General features: G+C 43.0%; 1 protein-coding gene across 1 annotated transcript in view; it reads right to left on the bottom strand.

Moving 5' to 3' along the window:
• Positions 1-508: 508 nt before the first annotated feature.
• The window catches only part of LOC146191887 (alpha-tocopherol transfer protein-like), a 41,585-nt gene continuing 26,193 nt past the window's right edge, over positions 509-15,900 (bottom strand). Inside the window, exons 4-8 of the mRNA XM_084600391.1 lie at positions 14,932-15,057; positions 12,557-12,805; positions 11,569-11,762; positions 7,638-7,751; positions 509-685 (exon numbers count right to left, since the gene is read on the bottom strand). Coding sequence (XP_084456517.1) covers positions 509-685; positions 7,638-7,751; positions 11,569-11,762; positions 12,557-12,805; positions 14,932-15,057 — 860 coding nt within the window. The remainder of the gene's footprint in view (positions 686-7,637; positions 7,752-11,568; positions 11,763-12,556; positions 12,806-14,931; positions 15,058-15,900) is intronic.

Below are 15,900 nucleotides of genomic sequence, written 5' to 3'. Positions count from 1 at the left end.
TCGGTCGGTCGGTCGGTCGGTCGGTCGGTCGGTCGGTCGGTCGGTCGGTCGGTCGGTCGGTCGGTCGGTCGGTCGGTCGGTCGGTCGGTCGGTCGGTCGGTCGGTCGGTTGGTTGGTTGGTTGGTTGGTTGGTTGGTTGGTTGGTTGGTTGGTTGGTTGGTTGGTCGGTCGGGTTTAACGTCCCAAAGCAGCTTCAGGCTATGAGAGACGCTGTAGTGGAGGACTCCGGAAATTTCGACCACCTGGGGTTCCTTAACGTGCACTGACATCGCACAGCACACGGGCACCTTGCTTTTCGCCTGCATCGAAAAGCGGCCGCCGAGGCTGGAATTCTATCCCGCGTCCTTGGGAACACTGGTCGAGCGTCGTAAGCACTGCTCCACACCGGCGAGGTTAAAATTTTGATAAAGACTGCACATACAAAACAAAGTAAATAAGCAATCAAACAACACAACTAACTGTAAATTAACTTTCCACTTGGCCCTTTCTCCCTGAATTGTGGGGTGGTTCATTTATTGAAGTAGCCGTACTGCTGTATTTTTTCAAAGTATTCGGCTTTTTTGTGGAAGCGGCGCTCCTGTTCCTCGAAGTCGAAGTCTTCCAGCGTCCCGCCAAGCTCCTTTGGGATCAGTTCGGAAGAAATAAGACCAACAAGTTCCGACAAACCACCGCTGATGATGTTAATCTGAAATAAAGCACGATAAGGACAGGTAACATAAGCTGGGCCCCTACCAAATACAAATTCGCAATATCATTGACCTAAGAAAAATTTGGGAAAGACACGAGTAGGTCATAACCATTTTGCACGAGTAATCCTAAATTTTCAGCTGCAACCTGGGAAATCTTTTTCTTTTTGGCAGTGCGCTAATGAAGCTCAGTGGTCTACGCACCGGAAAACTTGCACAACAATATGACTTATTTGACGGGCCGGCCGAATGAATTGTAATTGTCCTTCATATATATATATATATATATATATATATATATATATATATATATATATATATATATATATATATATATATATATATATATATATATATATATATTGGGAGGGGGCTGAAGCTCAAATGGGTCCGGTAGGGCATAAACGTAAAGGAGATGACGCACGATCGAAAAATAGTAATTTTTATACCGACGTTTCGGCCGGGGTTTAGCCGAAACGTCGGATTAAAGTTTACTGTTTTATATATATATATATAGCACAAACATTTGAAATGCTACATGTTACATGTGAGTTAGAAACCTTCTTAGTTTTACCAATAGTTCATTTCAGGGACAAGCACTAGTACAGCGCAATCTGCTACTGAGGCAGGAACAGCTATTTCCGTCGCTATTATCACGAGAAAGGAAACTCCTCACCAGAAAATATTTCACATTAGTTTTAGAAACTGATCACCTAGATAGCACACAAAAAAGGAGCGTTTGTTCACGCGCTGTGTCAGAGCAATTTCACGCTTCTTAAGGCACTGAAGCTGTCGTAAGATGGCATGCATTGGTGACCACTCTTAAATTTGTGCTATACAGGGAGATGTGCCGCCCACGTGGAACTCCTCTTTATGTGTAATGGGTAAGGCAGAAAGTGACATGAGACAAAACAGGGGCGTTTTTTTTTTCTTAACGACCTTTGATGTTTAAAACCTTTACCTAATCAAATAAATATGTAAGTAGCATGGTCCATTCCATGTTCATTGCCAGCAAGCTTAAATTTGACGTGTTTGACGTTGCTCAAGAGTGCAAAAATATTTGCGAATTGAGTCGAAAAAAAAAAAGAATCGGTCCAAAGAGCAAAACGGCCTGCAAGCCCTATTCTTCGGTGCTGTGTAATTCATTGTCAAGCTACCCTGAATGACGAAAAATTTGTTTAATATTGTTTGTTTTCTTAGCTTGCCATAAATTAAACATCTTTCAACAAAATTCTTTTAGCAGCACGCTTCGTGGGAAGAAACAATTACGTGCGGTATTCCATCGATATCGCGCGGTGTCAAGCGGTATTTCACCTGGCCTAAAACCTAAAACGGCTTTCTTGCTTTGACTATGATCTCTTCTATCTTTACGGTAACTGGAGGGACCGAAACGGCCTATATTAAACATATATACCCCAATAGCTGTGCTTCAAATCAGCTTCACAGCTCTTCTACAGCATTCATAAATCCAAAGCCTCAGAGGAGTGAAGTCCACACTGTATGTTGATTCGGAACATTTGAGATGCAGCACGCTCCACGTAACAAGGTTCGGAAGCAAGCACTGCTGGATGAATATTTTTGGGAAGTCTGCACATAAAACACTGATTGTCTATTCGGCTCGAATAAGAGTGAGATACAGAAATAGAATAGAATAGAAAGCAGGGAGGTTAACTATGCGATGCCCAGTAGGCTACCCTACACGTAGGGAGGGAAACAAAGGCAGAATAAGGAGAGAAAGAGCGGCAAGGAAAGGAGTTTCTCACATGCTCAGAGATCTGCAGTAAAGGGGGGTAGAGGGCGTACACTTAAAGTCTAGAACTCAACCTACAGTCATTTAAAAACTTAAGGAGCGCCTTCACCGATTTCTTTTCTGATGGAAGTGCCGTCCAAGGACCCAGATTCTTAACTATTCTAAGAGGGCGAGAGTCCAAGCGGGGGAGTGTAGCAGCCAGGAGGGCACGCTCTCGCTTAAACTGAGGGCAGTCACAACGTATGTGCGCAATCTCTTCACCATTCGCCCTCAACCACTGTGGTGCTAGAATGTCGTGCCACCAGTGGCTATGAGTGGCGTATACAAACTCCTATTCCCATCCTATTGTAATTGCAGACTCTCCAACGTGTGAGCAGTACGGGCACGAAGAAGAAGCTCTGAAGAACACTGGGGCTGCTAAGCGTTTCTATATTGGTAACTGCATCCTAACCAGAACCGTAAATATTTTAGTGTAGTGAGAAGGAGAAGCGATTGCACAGTTTTTATTATTATTTTTTGGGGGGGGAGGGGTGGGGGGGGGCGTAAGCGCAGCTCTCGCGAGCAAGAAAGGCTGCTTGTGAATCAAAAACCTGAGAGTGGAGAACAGTCTTAATAAGTAATTCGAAGTAATGTGATCGTGATTAGGCGTAGGAAGAGCACCCCCTACGCTGGGAAGTGTACAGCCTTCGGAGGGAGACAGGTAAGGGTCCAAAGCATCTTCATTGAAGGAGGGCAAGTGAGAGCTTCGTCCTGCTATTGTCAACGCCTTCTCGACCGACTTCTGAAACAGACACTGATCACTTCAAAGAAATATATCGAAGATCGGCAGTGGCGCGGAAGCAGCCCTCGCGCTAGGCCAGGCATTTAATCATCGTTCATCCTGTCACCATGTTGGGCCATCTGTTTGCTTGTCACCACTTAACATTTTGGTGGAGGTGCGGGATGTGACATCCCCATCCTAGCCTTGGAGCATCGACGCCATCTGTAAGCCGAGACTATCTACCGAGGGCCCTGGGACATCGCCGAACAGCTTCGCCCCAGCCCTTCCTGCCCAGACTCGGCCAACTACCACCGTCCAGCCCCCCAGCCCAGATTTGAAGATAAGGAGAACAGACAGACCAACCAGACCCAAGACCAAGGACCCTACAGACCCGAAGGACCTAAAAGAACCGGACATGTACACGCAACCCCCGCCCAGCCGCTCGTCGCGATTTCGAGCCATCGGTCCCATGGACTCTGGTGGCGGATGGTTGAACAGCTCCAAGGGAGGCGGATCACCCAAACATATCGTGTTCATCGTCATCGTGGTGGCAAGCGCATCATTCTCTTCTATCCTTTCTTGAACATCTACACCACCAAGTCACCATTGACTTCAACGAAACGGTCGGGACGATCGCTCGGTGGCCCCGGGGAGTGTTGTGTAGAAGAAGATCGGCAATGATGCGAGAGAAGCCCTCGCGCTATGCCAGACATTTTATCATCGTTCATCCTGTCGCCATGTGGTGCAGTCTCTGCTTGTCACCACGTAACATTTTGACCACGTAACAATATGTATGAGAAGAGATCTTACTCTTGTCGAAATGTGCGCAAATAGTATCTGACGACCCGGCTGCAAAGAAACTAATACTTTGGGATTTTGTATTACGCAATATGTATAGGAAATCTTTTACTGGGAATTTTGCCGATGACAAATTTCAAATACGTTTTCGTCATCGTAAGTCAGTTTATGTATGCTCTACGTACAATGCTTATTTGGAGGTGAATGACTGCGCCCTCTCTTGGCAATATGGAATGCGTCGTCATAGAATATTTTGCCCAGATTAATTTCACTGTTACTCGCATGAAGTAAACCTGCACGACAGCCAAGGAAATTTTGGATTGAAGTACGGTACAAGCCCCACAATTGCCTGCCTGGTCCTTCAGGAAGCCGGTAGAGAAATAAAGGTAAAGTTTTATTGAGAGCAGCCAAGAAGTCTTTTTCGCTTGATGTGTAGCCTTCTCAATCTAGGGAGCAATATTTCCGAGCCATCTACCGAGTGTGGCTCACCAACTGCGTTGCTAATGCAAGCTGCAGCTTCATATCGGAGGTTTTTGGGGCTCATTGCCCCATGAGGTCCTTGAACCCTCATCCTATTATGTAGGAAGCTTACTACTTTGCAGAATGCGTATTAATATTTGTAAGCGATGAGCGAGATTCTGTGTCACGTACAGTGGACGTGAATGTTGGTTATGATTTTTCAGAGTTTTACTGCTTCTCCTCTTGTGTTTTTCTATCAAATCTGTAGTGCTGGATGATGTCGGTATACATCTTGAGTGCATCCCGACTTTTCCGAAATTTATTTGGCAGTGGTGCTGATTAGGCGTGCTCCAATGTTGAGACGTTGGCGACCTCTTTTCTTATCAGGCGAACACATCCCGCAGCCTATGTGATACAGATGTGTGAAAGCTGGTACGCTGCGAAACAGCGTGTGATCTGACCTGTCATGTCAGAAATGTTGAGCGTCAGATAGTTTTTGTATGGGGACTGCCAGTCATTAAAGATGATGGCATGTTGTTTAAGCATCGAAAGTTTTAAGCAATTGCAACCTATTCTACTGCGGCTTTCTCATTTGTAATATAGTTTAGCAGGCATTTCTTGTAAAGGCGGAATCTGACACTGGTTAAGTGAGCTTGCCTTCCCTGGTAGTTTGTCCGGTTGCGTCCGACGTCCGTGTACTAATGTAAATTCCGAAAGTAGGATGCATATTTCGCGGGAGGGGGGGTTGCGCTGGTGTATGCGTAGATGTCATTCTGGATGGCCTATTTGGTGCATTTTGGTTCTACGACTTTTTTGAATCGCATATTTGTGGTGATTGCATGCCCTTTTATCTATTTTAATTGTTCTAACTGGTTTACTGTGCGCTCCTCGCCAACACCTTTCTATGTGTGGCAAATGTCCAGGTGGCGGGGACTTTGTGTAGACGACCGTATACATCAGCCATTGATGATTTTGATTGCTTTGCGAATCACAGCATTGAAGTTTCCAACTTGTGCTTTCTTTAGATTCAAATATGTTGTCTTTTATCTTATGCGGCTTATGATGAGCGCCTGCATTATCAAGACGCTATCTTCTTCCTTCATAAAATGTGTTTTGGTGACGACGCGGCTTACCAGGTGTGCCACTTGAGTAACGGCAGCCTCCAGATTCGAAAATGCTGTGACACTCGAGCCACTTTTAGTACATTTAAAGTGAAGAATACGATAAAAGTCGACATGGCACGTACGGGATTTGTAAGTAGAGGTTTTTAAAAAATTCACAAATTCATCTATTGGTGGTATTTCTCGAGTTTTAGCTTGCCGATTCATTGTGTGTGCAAAGCAGTCCTCAATTATTTAGCAAGGTATTGGGGCAGTCAATGCTTCCTGGAGCCTGAGAAGCTGTCTTGGATCCAGAGTTTATACCGTAGGTGTAAAAGACGTGACGTATGCCCTCATTTTATATAGAGGCTCCAATAGTTTCAGCATAGTAATATTAAAAAAAAAAACACGATCTCTTTGACCACCTTGAAAAATGGAGCAAGATCGCCATACTTGCAATGCATGTCAAGCGTGCGTTTGAGATCGTCTCGCAACAGGCGATCTCCCTCGATTCACAGGATAACAACTGTGCGGGCAAGATAAAATATTTGGTATATGATCAGGCTTGATGGGTTGTGCGGCCATCAACAGCCTAGGCAATGAGAGGCCAACTTGTTTGGAGGCCAGTGCACATGCATTATTCGATTTTCCGAAAGATACAAAACCTAGCGTGCAAAACGTATTCAGTGTTACTGGAATGACGCTTCGAAGTTTTCGTCAAACTAACTTCTTCCTGAGCTTTCATCTTTTCTCAACTGCTTCACCAATGAAAGACTAAATTTCGCTATAGCCGGCTAAAGTTGCACATTTCAGCTGAGTGAAATGGTGGCATGAAACACGACAAGCTGGCTGCTCTTGACCTACATCTGCATCTCTGTAAACGCGGTTTAATGCCGGGAATTCCAGAATTACGTTCTGACGCCTTTGTGGGGTAAAGCCAAGCTGCCATTGAACTAAAGGGCACTCTGTGCAGCAAGCAGATTTCAAAATATTTTTTTTTTTTTAGAAACGCCAAATGAGGAAAGGGGATATATGCTACAGAAAAATAAGGCAGACGACTAGCTGTTTATCAAGTGAAACATGCCCAATATTCCTCATCCTTTCGTACTGAATTGCAATTAAAAAGGGATCTTCAAGCACTGGTCCATTCACAGTCTCTGTTCGATGACCGAAAATTGCTCATTCTTAGATTGCACTGAACTTGAAAAGACCAGAAAGCGTGGGAAGTTGGAATGAGTGTTTTAACAACTTCCTTGAGCAGGTTACAAACATGCAATGGTTTAAAAGAGACGGCGGAGTTGTAGCGGTAGGAACAAAGCAAAGTGCTGAAAATATGACCTATTAATGCGCAAGCTACGTCATTCCCTTCTACCCAGCCCATCCTCTACTACGGCCTACTGCAGCGCGCACAGTTGCTTTGGCAAAGGCAATGCTGAGCGAAAGGCTGTCAGTCACTCGAGTACACTTAAATGTGAACTGCGCAGCTTAAATGTTGAGGGCAACCAATAACTACCAAAACGTATAAGCAGCTTGATATGCTACTAAAGCTCCAGAAAAAATTCAGTTTTGAATGAAAGTGGGCCTAAAAAAGAAAACCGCGTGATCATAACAGGATCGTGTGACAGTGGATCAGTGATTATGAGGTACATAACCATTATCGAGAAGAAAGAAATCGTCCAAGAGAAACGGTTCGAACAAGTGACCGTTGTCGCAGTCACGTTGTCCAGTGCTCTATTTTTTATCCAAGACTCACGTCGTCTGCTTACCCACGGAAACAACAAAACACACTTTGTGCAATTTCCAGCGAGAAGGCACGTAAAATAAAACACAGCGGAACTGTTTCATGTTCCTCTTTTCATTTTTTTTTTCCTTCACCTGGGGCCATTACAAGGAGTCACAGCCAGAGATGTCGTCTCACAAATCACGAGCAAAATAAGACCTATTGCGTTAGGTGGCGAGGAATGCTGTGGAGGTGCTAGGAGTGAATAGATGTTTTTAAGACTTTATGAGTAAGCGAACGCATTATTTATACCAATTTCTTGCATTAAGTCCTCAAAGAAACTTCAATGTGATTTAAATCTTACCCGCTTCTTGTGTTTTTTTGACAAGAAAGGCCTTATGAAAACAGAATAAAGACCTTCAAATAAAATGGGAGCATTGATGAAGTAGATGGATTTGATGCGGACAGGGAAGGAATCCTGCAAAAAAGAAATTGATATAACATCAGGAATAATAAACGAGATATGTTCAACAGCTAGAAAGCACACAACTGACAATCATACATAATTTGATTTGCAAGTGTGCTTATAAAATTGGTGGAAATTTTATACAGGATTGTGTGTAAGGGCTTACTGTATAGGGCCTAGCTGTATGGGAAATAGCTGTGTTTGTCTGTGACCCCTGTGTCTAGTGCAGAAAACTAACATGGGCTGAAAAAAAAAGTTCAGTGCAGGAAATAAGCGCAGCCATGCTTTTGGGGGGAAATAAAAAAAGCGTAAAGAAGAAATAAATAAATAACACGTTAGATCCACAGCTCGAACCGCTACAGCACTGCCTTGCAAGAATGCACGTACGCTCGGGTGTTAGTTGTCACTGAAAAACATGAATCATGAAACTGCCGAACATACAGGTGGAGTAAACCAGGGCCATTGGCACTTACAGGCTGGAAAAGATAATTAGGCATCATAGATTCAAAATGCGAATTCAAACGAATGTAACGAGCGCTCTAAGAATGCGCCGAATAGAAAGCGTTGTCCAATGAATAATTTGAAGTGCCTTATAAGTTTTAGTTGCGTGGAATAAAATGCAGGAACTAGTCCTGACAAAAAGAGAGATTATAGGGCCAAATTTCGGCCATAGCCCTTAAGAGTTGGTGCGTGATCTTTCCAGTGATGTGCCCTACGCTTATAAGTACTCAAAAAGACTCCAAGGTACTCAGGTGGCATACATGTCTATGTGACACCAGCATATTCAGCAGCCACTGATCCCCACGTAGCAAGCCATGCATAGATCACAGCTCTTAAAGCGATTGATCTGAGCACCTGATACTGAACCACCTCCGTTAAACGAATAACCTCACTGACGCTTGCCTGTCAGCGTACAAAAATGTGAGGTCATTTGCATAAGCGAACTGAAGGTACCTAGTTCCCCGCTACTCCACGCCTATTCGTTTTCAATATTCTCTATATGACAGTGAAACATTATGTGTGCATTATCTTCATACAAACTATTAAGATAACAATATACAATTAACATGACGCGGAATGCGGCACGACTAAGCAGCAACAAACAAGAACATAGGCAGTGCAGAGAACAGACAACCTTAGAGGGCCAATGCGCTTTGAAAAAGTCTGGCCATATCTTTACTTTAGATGAAAAATAAATCTCCTAAAGGGTTTTTTGCAAAAACCGCAGCTTCATAATGTCGACCCACCAGGCATGTTTTTCTGAGGCCGAATAGGCCAATTAGAAACAATATGCTTAAGAGAGTATAAAAATACAGTGCTGTGCAATAGTGCTTGGAATGCAGTGTCAAATTAAGACTTTAATTCCATGTTCATAACACGATCTCAGGAGAGCATCGTGTTTTAGCAATTAAGGAAGCAATATTCAGTCGCTTTCCGAACATCGCAGCTTTGTCAATTCACCCAAGTCAGAAAAAAATTCATTTTGTGTATAATGTTTCAACTGGCAATGGTTAGGTGGCAGCTTCTAGAAAATAGAAAGACGCCTTTCTACGTGGCAAGAGGGGCATTTCTTTAGTACTCTTTGGAGTACGTCATGTCGCAGTAAAGCACAATACACAAAGAACTTTCTCGTCGGAGGGAAGAGCGCTGAAATTAAACCCTTTTAGAACCACTTCCTCGAAACTGAAACAGAAACTGAGGGTATAAAAATAACAGAGAAAACAAACTGCCAGATACAGGATACACTTTCTGCAATAAACCCCATTAAACACTGATCATCAGAAGCATGAAAAGACAATGAGGGTAGGTAAAATACTTTGAAAATGGACTTCAAGGTACAGCACTAGCACATGTGGAGTGCACAGAAACACATGAACCAAGAAACTACTTGTCGGACATATTAGGTGGACTCACTAAGGCCGTCAGCGCCTACATAGTAGAAAAGGTTGTCGCGCCGACCAATATCACGGAACACCCTGTGGAAGCGCTTGGGCAGAAAAGCTAGTGGAATAAATAATTTGAAGTACATAATATATTTTAGTTACGAGAAACAGTCTGCAGGTGGTCCCCCTACCAAACATATAGGGATTATGGGGGACGGAAGTAAGGGTGTACAGCTGAAGAGGTGGTACATGATCTTTCAGGCAAAGTTCACTATGCTTCGAGGAATTCAGAGGGACACCAAAGTACTTTGTGTCATGGATGACCATGTCAATATCAGTGTCTATCCCCACGTACCAAACAAGAGGCCACAACTCTTAGAACGATCTATCTGAGCACCTGACACTGAAACAAAATCGTCCAATAAACGAATAGCCATGTTAAGGGTTAACGTGTGTACGCCGATAAACGCGATGTCATGCGCATGAGCTGAAACTTCCTGTTTGTTACACATATTACGAAACTCACTGACGGTTCTTCGGTTTATAACAGCAATGAAAAGTCACTCTAAGTACGGAGCAAACAAGAGCAGGGGCAATAGGTAATACGTACCAAGTGTTTCAGAGAACACGTTGAAAACTTTTAAATTGGAGAGTTATAAATTGAAAAAAAAAATGAAAAATTGAAGTATATACATTTTAAGAACATCCTCGCAGGCATTGCGGACTAAACAGCCTTGAAATTGTACTATTTTGATGTTGATCGCTTCTAACTAACTAATCAAAGTGTTTATTAATCCAGCTGCGTATTTAACTATTGACATAAAAGTTCAAAGCCATGCAAAAGAGAATATCACATTGCGAAAAACTTTCGCTCAAGCCAAGCAGTGTAAAGAAGACAGGTACTTTCTTTTCCTCCTCGAACTGAAATTGATCGCCTTAGAGGTGTAGGACACTCGGTGGGAACTTGACTTCCGCTGATGGCGTATTGCAGCGACCACGGCGCCCGGTTCGAACTGCCTACGCTGTATTGCCTCGTCTTGTGCATTCTTTTTATTGAGACAAAAAAAATTATATTAATGTCCTACAGCACAGACATCAGATTAGAGAGCAGCAGAGCAAAAGTAAGCGTATAAAGTAGCATTGCAGAGCGACTAGTTCGAATTTGCAGCTGCAACACGCAATTGGCAGATCTTGAGTCGCTACCGATCGAGCTCCAGACACCACTACGTTTAGTCTCGACTTTGTAACATCGCACAATTCTACAACCTCTCAGCGCCCGGCCATATGACAGCTGCGAGCTGCCAACTCCTAGAGCCATGCCAATGGTTTTCTGCTCACAACGCTGACGCCGCATTTTCTAGTGAATGAGATATTAACGCATTAAGGAACATACCCTGAGTCACAAAGCCAATACTCCACCATAAATATTAACGCGGTCGCTTTAATATTTATGGTGGATTATGCGCTCCGTGACTCAGAGTATGTTTCTGAAACAGTTTTGTTCTCTATTTTAGAAATTACTCGCTATGATAAACAATTTTGAAAGTAGTCGCTGAAGCACCCGTTATTTACAGAAGAAGAGTATTTCATAGAGCAATTGACACGGGCGTGCAGGAACGTGCTTGTAAAAACTAGAAAGTATAATCTTAGCGCAACCACAAACAAAAAAGTGAGTATAACGTCAGAGGAGAAATGTTCTGAGCGTGGTTGACAAAAAGGTTTAAGGCGGAAGAGCCTGCCAGAGCTGCAACAAGATACAACAAGACTACACTCGGGCCCGAGACAAACGGTGAATAGCATTCCATTGTTCTGGACTAAGCTTACACGTAAAGCTCACACAAATGCATCTCCTGTAGTTGCGACGTAAGGCCTCTCTAGGTCTTTGTTCGATCTGGAAAGAAGCACCACAGTAGACACGAATTCACGTAGTTAAGACGTTCACTTGCCTGCGCAAGGAAGATGACCTTTCGGAGAAATCCCGGTGTCAAATCGGCAAGGTGGTGAACGCCTAAACCTTTGAGGTCGTCGACGACAACTAATCCTCGTATCTGGGTGTCATCGTCAAGAACTGCGCATTCGGCTCCCAGGATGATGCACCTGACTAGATCATCCATGGAGCACACGCTGTTTTTCCAGACACCTGTTGCGGCAGGAGACAAAACCATGTTTGATAATTTCCAACCGAATAACTGTTTTTGGCATGACAGAATTCTCATATGGATTGGAGGCACAGTTTGCGGGTCCGTTTTCAGGTGGTCCAGACTTGACTGGATTTCTTCTTGACTAATAAGTTAGTTGCCTTGCACCTGCATATCGCTAAGACTAGGTAAGGAGGAGCTCGAGGTGGTACCAACGTTTCATTGGACAAATGAACAAGCCGTGGCTATATGTGCCATATTTTTGGTAACACATGTACCAATTGTTTCAGAGCTGAATTCAGTGCTTTAAAGATCTGAATTAAAATGTTTTTCTCAATTTATCGAAGACCTCTTTGTTCTACCTTTTCTGTGCGTATCCTTTGCAAGCAATGTATCGGAGATCTCCCTTTAATGAGCAATTGCTAGCGTGTCTTTCGATTTCTGACATTTATTATGCTCTTAAATGTCTAAGCGTAAATTTACTTTTAATTCCGCCTGAAGCTGATGTCAGTGAAGCTGATGTCAGCTATTCTAGTTAAGGCATATCTGGACCACAGATGTTAAATCACGTCCAGCAACCTAATGGTGGAGCCATAAAGCTAACTCGAAACATCAGATATTAAAAGCCTTCAGATACCGACACGCTTTATAGATAACTGGTAAAACTATACGATACACGCGATCAGTCTGCAGTCGTGGTCAGGTCAGTTGGTCTGAGGTAGCAGGACGTATAAGTCTCATTACTTATGGACGATAAATGTGTTATAAGAAGCACAATTTAAAAAAAAAAACTCACCGAACCTAACCATCATCATTGTCCGTCCTTCAGCATCCTTTCCTTGGGGAAACATTACGAGCTTATGGTCTTTGAATACGGTCTCATATGGAACAGAAGACGGCGTTAAGTCTTCGAAATATTCAGGCATGTCCCTGCGGGCACCAAAGTAATTCTTCATTGTCTTCAATGCTTTATCCACGCAGTACTTTTTGGGTCGTAGAAACTTGATCAGGATATCGTCCGAAGGAACACGCAGATTAGTGTCTTCTGAAAGAGAACAATTAAACATTTGTTTTACTTTTAAAATACTTCTTTATTCGACGACTGGATTTTATGATCACGAACTTGTGTTCTGGGAATACGCCCTAAAACAATCACAGCAACAGAAAAAAAAAAAGATTGAAAGAAAAGCGGAAGTTATGGAGGAAATATTCGGACAGGTCCTGTACACCAAAATTACAGCCCATCTGCATCGTTTATCAAATGAGGAGTAGGCGCGCTAGCACAGGTAACCGAAGAGCCCGTTAAGACACGGAGGTGAGCACAATCTACATCTTGATGTGGGCCACGTTATTTTTCGCCCTTCAAGTTCGGGGAAAAAGAGTAAGAGACAGACCGCGGACATATATAGGCGAAATCTGCAATTGTGGCTAGGAGTGCTACGCTTTAAAACAGCTAACCCTGAGCATTTTTGGGAAAAACTCAACTTAATGGAGTTGTATGCAATTAAATACCTGTAATGAATTACTTGTAACTCATTACATTTTCTTAAATGTATGTAAAGAAATTGTCAATATTTAAAAAATACAGTACCTTTTCAGGTAATTCAGTTATTTTTTCTGTAATTGATTACCGTTATTCAATTGCTTCTTTGCAGAAGATAGATAGATACGCAATGCATCCGTGACGATTTCATTGGATTAAACTATTCGACCGCCCGAATCTGCGAATGGCTACCTGGCATGTTATGATGTCTGCGGTCCGCATTCTTCAGGGACTCGAACTTCTTCAGGGAGATGGCGGATGAGATTCGCTGATACTGCCTTAGCAAGTGGCTCAACTTAAGAATGACAAAGAATGATTAATGACAGTAACAGCCAAATGAGACCAGTAGGCCTAACAATGAATATAAAGATTACTAAAGAAACGGTAAACAGCTTTTAAAAGGAAATGAAGTTTCGGTAGATAGCGAGGCACTGAAAGTATTAAAGAAACACATCTACTTAGTGCACGTATAGCCACATATCTGGATCACGAAAGGAAAACAACTCAAAGAATCCCACTTTAATGACAGTGACAGCCAAATGAGACCGGTAGGCCTAGCAATCAATATACAAATCACTAAAGTAACGGTCAACAGCCTTTAAAAGGAACAGAAGTTTAGGTAGGTAACGAGGCACTGAAAGTATTAAAGAAACACATCTACTTAGTGCACGTGTAGCCACAGATCTGGATCACGAAAGGAAAATAACTCAAAGAATACCACTAAAAAAATAACGAACTATAAACCGTGTCAAAACGCAAAATGTTCTGTAATTCAACCGTAACGTGAGACTTCTCTGTAGTTACGACATGTTTGCTGTAGGTCTTTTCTGTAGTATCTTGTTTCGTAGCACATACTGTTTCACTAAACAAATTCTTATGTTACTGCTGAAATTTCTGTTCTCACTATAGACGCACTACTAAAAACCAAACACGAATTCTATTGCGAAAACAGAAACAATTTTCTAGTAGTGTTTGACTGGGGCCATATTGGTATCGATTGCATTCGGCAAGTATTCTCGGATATTGACTAGCAGCTTGACATGCAGTATCCCTGGAGAGAAAAACATATAGCAGCTGTGTGCTACCGGCACTCATGAGCACCTATGAGGCAGAGGCGTGGAGGCTAATGAAAGGAGATTAACTTAAGATTGAGGATCACGCAAAGAGCTATGAAACGACAAATGGTTGGTGCAACGTTACGAGGCAGGAAAGCTGTCGGACGGGTCCGCGAACAGAAGCGAGTTTGATTATATTCTGACAGAAACTGAGACGAAGAAACAAGCGTAGGCAGGTTATGTGATTCTAAGGAAAGAAACCAATGCTCCCTAATGTTGACAGAGTGAATTCCAAAGAGTGGAGAAGCGTATCAGACGACAGCAGAAAGTTAGGTGGGCAGATAAGATTACAAAGTTTGCAAGGACCAAACGGCTGCAGCTGGCACAGGGCCATGTTAATTGGAAGAATATGGGAGAGACTTTGGTCCCGCAGAGGCTGTAGTCAGGCTGGTGATGACAAGTTAGTCCTCACGTGTTGAACATCATGCTGTTTTTTGTCGGCAAAAACCACGAAGTCTAAAGAATAGTTGCACATCCCCGTGGAAAAATATTTGACAGCAGTTCTTTTTGTACCTTGAAGACGTTGCCGAAGTTCTCCCAAGGCTTCCTTTTGCACCTCCGGTGTTTCTCCAAGCTCTTTTCTTGCGATCACTTTCAGCTCTTTGTTCATGTCGAGCACGAGCGCCGGCGCCAGGTGTCCTGCCGAATGGACAAAAAGAAAGTCGACAAAAATAGCGACAAAGTTACTCAGGACTTGGTAAGTTAGTACGCAGATAACACCCATTTATTTGCAAAGACCGGGCTGTTCGCTCATGGGGGAACTCCATACACAAATGTGTTTTATTTTTCTGCTATGAGCTCACCGCTTAACAGATGAAGGCACGCGCAGCATATCGTAAGTTGCATTTTTCTTCAGTTCTTTGGAAATTTTGATAATCCCAGTTTCAATATGAGGGTTGGATATTTTTCGTTACTGGGAATTCAGGAGAAGCGATTCTTTTTCTTCCATCTTTGCACCACGTGGGGCTCTGCTTGTAATGTTCAAAGATATTGCGCTAGCATCATCTGTAACGTAAGAAAAAAAAAACGTTGCTTTGGTCAGAAAAGAACGCGATGCCCACGATTAAAAAAATATAGAGTGAACTTGGAGAGGAAGAAAATTAACCTAGAACGTTGCTGCTGTCCAATCCTCTTCTTATCTTTTTATATATCTGTTATACTTTACTTCTAGTATTCATCGCCGTCTGTAAGCAAACGTATAGCATTATCATTTTTAGACGCACGACGCGATAGGTGATATTTCTCACGCACAGCGCTGGTTACGATATTGCGTGCCATACCAGGTATTTATGTGGAATTTTAGCGAAAGGTGGTCGTCATTATTATATACAGCCTAGCCTAAAATATTTTTCTATTCGTACATTGACGCCAAAGGACTAACGTTGCGCAGTAGCTTTAAGGTATATGTGCAGTACATAGCAGCGAAGGCTGCATAGGCGCTCGTACGTTCAAAACATGACGGCTCATGGGAAAACTAACGCC

Source organism: Amblyomma maculatum, chromosome 4, assembly GCF_055883805.1.
Source record: "Amblyomma maculatum isolate TAMU_Amacu chromosome 4, ASM5588380v1, whole genome shotgun sequence".
In the NCBI taxonomy this organism is placed as follows: domain Eukaryota; kingdom Metazoa; phylum Arthropoda; class Arachnida; order Ixodida; family Ixodidae; genus Amblyomma; species Amblyomma maculatum.
This window is presented reverse-complemented; position numbering and strand designations above follow the sequence as displayed.